Raw genomic sequence first — 6,068 nt, 5'->3', positions numbered from 1 at the left:
TACAACATCTAGACTCACTAATAGGGTTTCGTGGGGTACGACTATATTATTAATTTATTTACAAATTCAAGGAATTTTTTATGAAATGATGGGATTGGACAGTTATGATGGAGAGTATATTACTTAGAAATTTTGAGGAATTTGGACAGAGGAGAATTTATGTCAGCGACTATGGGTCTGAAAGGAACGTCTTGTTTGTGATTTTAGGGATGCCATAAAGTTTGGATTATGGATGTAAATTTTTTAAGTGGATGAAAGGTCTTTTGAAATTTGTTTATGGGACACTAGGTTGTTGATTAATTGTGAAGAGAACGGTTAATGCGTTCTGTCGGATCAGAAATAATTGGAGAGTAAGTATTGGTATCGGATACTAAACTTGAGACTTTTTCCAAATATGTGTTGTCTATCTACAATAACTGTGACGTTACGTTTATCGGCTCTAGGTACTAACAAATCAGGATTATTTTTTAAAAAGATTTTGCAATCTCTAATATCTCTCAGGATGTCTTTGTACTCTATATTTTTCTTTGAGTTAAAGGATTATATATATATATATATATATATATATATATATATATATATATATATTGTATGATTCTGAATTTGATGTCGACATATGTATTAACAAAGTCTAATAATCGGGCATAACATCAATAAAACATGAATTTCTTTCAAAAATTTATTTTAAATCCATACGTTTCGACTATAATTTTAGCCTTCATTTAGTGGAAACTAAAGTTATTAAAATTTTTCAATTTCAAGATTAACTAATTAAAGTACTATTTACTATTTTATTTTTAGTTTCCACTGAATTTTTGAACGAAATATATATATATATATATATATATATATATATATAGTTAGAATTAAGCTTGCTCTAAATCTACGTTAGGCGTCTTAGATTTTATCCTATATTCATAAATAATAATATCAATAACAACTATGATATAAATAATATTGATAATAACATGATTAGGAATATTTTTAGTAAAAGTAAGTACATCGAACCAAATTCTTGAAACATAAGCATTCGAAAGTAACGCATACTAGTGCATTCGAATATATGTTTGCATATTACTCTTGAATGTTTCAGCGACGTACAATTTATCATTCTTTAAAATACTGAGATAATTTTTAACAGACATATTGTTTTAGACATTATTGTTTCGAAAGTAGTAAAGTAACGCATACTAGTGCACTCGAATATATGTTTGCATATTACTCTTGAATTTTTCAGCGACATACAATTTATCATTCTTTAAAACACTGAGATAATTTTTAACAGACATATTGTTTTCGAAATTAATATTGGTGTTTCGAAGAGCCATTTCTATATTGTTATCATGCCAGCCTTCGTATATAGGCGCTCCGACGGAACTGATGTTACCGGTATACATTTATTTTTTTCGGTTTCTCTGGTGAAATTCTTTTCAACATTTAAAATACTGCTCTGTCCAGCCGCCTGCAGCATTTGCGTCCTAAAATATGCTCTTTAATTTATTGATATTGATAACTTTCTATAAACATTGTTCAAAAATCACTCTCACATAGTATTGCAAGAATTATTAATTTGATGTTGAAAGCGATTGTATGCTTTTGAGTATTTTTAACTTTTGCATTAAATGCCCTTTTCCAGCTTCTTGGTACATGCCATGAACAAAGTAAATGGTTGTTTGTCGAAGTCATGACAGATGACCATGCCTTGTAATATGCAGGCAATTAAGGTGACAATTTTTTTTACTTTACTACTATTGAACTACAAATTTTCTCAAAAAATAATTTAAATACAGTTTTGTCTTGCCGATTGGTGAAACAAAATGCTACGGGATAACCTACCCCAAACTCATCAATCACAAGAAGAGTATGCAGGTTAAATCAATAAGAATTTGCACCATGAGATCCATCTATGCATGTTTTATCATGTCTATATTCATTTAAAATAGTGGCCTGCACTATAGTCATTATGACCATAAAAAGATCATCTTCTTCTAGCACATCATGTTCTACGTTTTATTATTATTATCTTTATGGGTAGGGTATGGTAGCACTGCTTTGCACTTGATGTTTCGAACATCTTTCTTGGTAAGTATTGAGCGCTCAATGGTAAAATTTCTTCATATGCTGCATTTTGAATACTGATGATAATTTTATTATCCGAAATTCCTGCTACTACTACTTAATAATGGTGGCGTATTCTCGAAATTTATTCTATAAATTGGGAACAATTTTCCTCATATCTTTCAATGATTCTATGGCGTTGCTTGCTATAGGCGTGACTGGTTTATTTAGATATAAATCTATTTCATCACGTCTTTTATTTCCTTCATTTTCTCTGACGCTATTTTTTATGTAACTGCCAAAAGTCGAAACTGTCTGGCGTGGCATCAATATCTAAACTTGTAGTAGAACTGTTCAAACAAATTTGATTTTTCAATGCATTTATTGCATTTGAGGCAGCATTGGTGTTTTTAAAATGCAAGTTTTTAAAGCGTGGATCGAACAATGAGGCAAGAATGGACGGAATGAAACTTATTGACAACAAGGCTTTTGTAGGATCCAATGAAAGCACTGCAAGAAGGTTTGCGATTATTAACCCCGTGACTTCTAATACTACCAAAAAAATTTCAAGAGGGTCTTAATTAAAATTACGAGTTGACAAAAATTTAATTTCCGGACACTTTATTTTCTGCCAAATATATTCGAAACCAATGCTCTAAAAAAAAATTTTGAATAGTTGGTGGTGTTTTGGTTGTGTTGGTGTTTAACTCTCTTGTCTTTCTTATAGAAGCATATGCTTTTTGAAACATGTCTAGCTTCCTTCCAAAATACTAAATGCTTAGACTTACCTGTAAAAGCACTGCCTAGACCTAGGCCCTAGAGGTTTATAGTCACTGGCAGATCTGGAGGCTGTTTCATTTACACTGTCAAACAGCTCTTCTATGAATTTCAGAAAATCGACAGTCCCAGTACCTTCTTGAGGAAAATTATCATCTAGAATACGATTAAAAGAGGTTGAATTATAAATGCGATTAAATATATTTTACATTATTTTCATTTACTCACACTGCTTAGTAGCATATCTGTGCATCATTGAAGAAACGCTATAAGAGAACACCACTGCAGCATCCTTCACTCTAATCTTCCTCATTTTGTCAGGATACACGTTATGTGCTCGTAACTTCTAGCACATGCGGAAATTGGGCAACTCTGAATTAATTTCGAATATCTTTATTATATGGCTTCCGAATGCCTTTTTTGTTGATTACGTTGAATAAAAGTGACATCATATGATGAAAAGCTGTTTCTCAAACATTTCAACATATGTGGCGAATCATAAAGTGGTATGATTTCCTGATCACCAACAAGAAAGCCTTGAAGTTTGCAACTTCTATCTTCTTTGAGAAACTGTGCTCTTGTCTCGTTAAGCAACAAGTTGATTGCGGCAACATTTGTAGCATGCTGATCACATACAGTGACTACAACATTGAGACCAATTTCCTGCAGGCTTGATATATCGTCTCTTATACAAACTTTAAGTTCAGCGCTTTTGACACTACTTTCAACAAAGTGTAATGCCTCTGATGTTTTAAAGTGGCCACGAATGCCTTTATTCATGAATACTAAAGCATGGTCCGCAAACTTTGATCTCCTTTCTGAAACCTCCTTGAAGCCTGTTATGTTATCCTTACTCTCGTCATAATCAATGCCTGCAGAAATGCTTATTTCGTCAAACATCAGAACACAGTTTCTATTAGATGGATCCATATTCAGAACAGAAGTACGCAAAGTCTCCACGAAAGTTTTATTGATACCAGAGCTGATCGGAATATTAGCCAAGGACTAGATAAAAAGGTAAGGTAAAGGTAAAAAGGTAAAGATAAAAAGGACCTCCAATATTTGTAACAGGATGGACTCTGTTTGTACAATGCGATCCCCCCCAGTGTTTTTTCATCGAGGTTGTATCTTCTTCCTTTAGGCTATGTTAAGGCGCGAAGCTTAAAAATTACTTCTACGTCTAAACCGGTGTTGTCGTTTACTTATTCTAACCACTACACTTTTAATTTGTTCTATAATGGAACTGCTGGTGTGATCGGTGATTAAATAAATAAAATGCGACTTTTAATATTAGTATGTTTATTATATAAAAAAAAGAATATATTGAATATAAGGGCATCAGATAGTTAGTCTTTCTATGCTGAGCTCTGAACTTATACTAAATAAAAATTATTAAAAATTAGGATTAACAATATTAGCCCCGCCCGTAAGAGGATTTGCCAATTAAAAAATGGCCAGGAGTCAATGGATTTAAATCATTAGGATCGGAACTCAAAGGAGAAATTGGCCTGGAATTTAAAATAGCTTCGATCTGTGTTAAAATTTTATAGAAATCTTCAAAGGTAAGGCATGCATTTCCTAAAATTCGCTTTAAATGCGACTTACATGATTTTATACCGGCTTCCCAAATACCTCCAAAATGGAGTGATTTAGCAGGAATAAAATGCCAATTGATGCCGTCGTCACTTAATGATTTCAAAACATTACTAAGGTTATTTTTGCACAAAAAATTAGCTAATCTTTTAATTTCCGACGATGCCCCGACAAAATTTGTTCCGTTGTCTGAATAAATGTTAGTGGGTTTTCCCCGACGTGCGATGAATCGTCTGAGTGTAGCTAAAAAGCATTCTGATGTTAAATCCGATACTAGTTCTAAATGAATGGCTCGCGAACTAAAACAAATAACTAGGCATATATACCCTTTAATTTTTTTATACCCTCTAGTACGACGATCTCTCAACATAATCGGATCTTAAAGTCCACGCCGCAATTCGTGAATGGCAAATGGGGAGTGACGTGGTTTTTTGGTAAATCGCCCATTAATGGGGAAGTAGAAGTAGGATTAACCTTGAAGCAGATAACGCATCTTCGTATAATACCTTTACACAAATTTCTACCGTTGATTGGCCAGTATGTCTCTCTGAGCGTATGTAACAAGTGTTGCGCTCCAGAATGAAAAGATTTTATATGTTCATATCTGGCAATCAATGATGAAAGTGCATGATTTTTAGGTAGAACCATTGGGTGACGCTTATCGTAACCTAAGTCAGACAACTTACCGTCAACTCTCAAAATACCATTTTCGTCTAAAAATGGGTTGAGAGATTTTAAATCTGATTTAGTTTTTATTGGCTCGTGGTTTGATAGAGACTCTATTTCATTTTTGAATCTTTCATGTTGTGCTAATTTAATTAATCTTACGCGAGCATCATTAATTTCGGTGGTTTTTAATTCACCGTGGATACAGTCGCCCTTGTTCTTGGCCTTGTTCTTGCAATTTTTAAGGAACCGAACACAATATCCAATGACCCTAACTAACTTTGTATATGATGAATACATATTAAATATATTAGTTGTGGTTTGTTCTATTACTGTTAACGAAACATGTTTAATTTCTTCTTCGGTTTCTGATATGAAATCTGCGCCAAAAGAAAGTTTGTCAGTGGTATTCAACCAAGATGGATCGAACCACCACAAATCTGAATTAATTAATACTTCCGGTAACATTCCTCGCGAAATTAAATCGGCAGGATTATCTTCTGATCTAACATGGTACCAATTGTTTGGATCCGTATTGGTTTGGATCTCCGAAACCCTATTAGCAACAAACGTTTTCCACTTGTGGGAAGGCGATTTAATCCATGCTAGTACTATTTTTGAATCGCTCCAAAGCATTTCGCGATTAATGGAAATTTCTAAATTATCTTTAACTTTATTAACTAATTTTGATAATAAATGAGCCGCGCATAATTCTGAACGCGGCAATGTGATGTTTCGTAACGGAGCAACCCGCGATTTTGCCGCTGCAATATGTACTGAGCAATCCATGTTATCTTCTATATATATAAAAATAAGTCGGGTTTTCCTTCCTGACGAAATAACTCCAGAACGCACGAACCGATTTCGACAATTTTGCATTCATCGGAAAGGTCTCGGGCTCCACAAGGTTTATAGCTAAGAAAATTAGTTGTGCATGGCATCGTGCTTTAATGCAAGTTGCTGGAACTTCACGC

The 6,068-nt window shown here is 33.6% G+C and overlaps 1 protein-coding gene across 1 annotated transcript; it reads right to left on the bottom strand.

Annotated features, from left to right (window-relative positions):
• Positions 1 to 4,791: 4,791 nt before the first annotated feature.
• LOC113369945 lies at positions 4,792 to 5,730 on the bottom strand. Its single transcript, XM_026610607.1, has one exon. It carries the CDS (start codon positions 5,728 to 5,730, stop codon positions 4,792 to 4,794), a length of 939 nt encoding a protein of 312 aa, XP_026466392.1.
• Between the last annotated feature and the right edge of the window lie 338 nt (positions 5,731 to 6,068).

Source organism: Ctenocephalides felis, unplaced genomic scaffold (genome assembly GCF_003426905.1).
Source record: "Ctenocephalides felis isolate EL2017-DRISC unplaced genomic scaffold, ASM342690v1 CF-g0.4_SCAFFOLD_00085, whole genome shotgun sequence".
NCBI classification, from domain to species: domain Eukaryota; kingdom Metazoa; phylum Arthropoda; class Insecta; order Siphonaptera; family Pulicidae; genus Ctenocephalides; species Ctenocephalides felis.
Note: the sequence above shows the minus strand (reverse complement) of the source record. Positions and strands in the feature narration are given on the sequence as shown.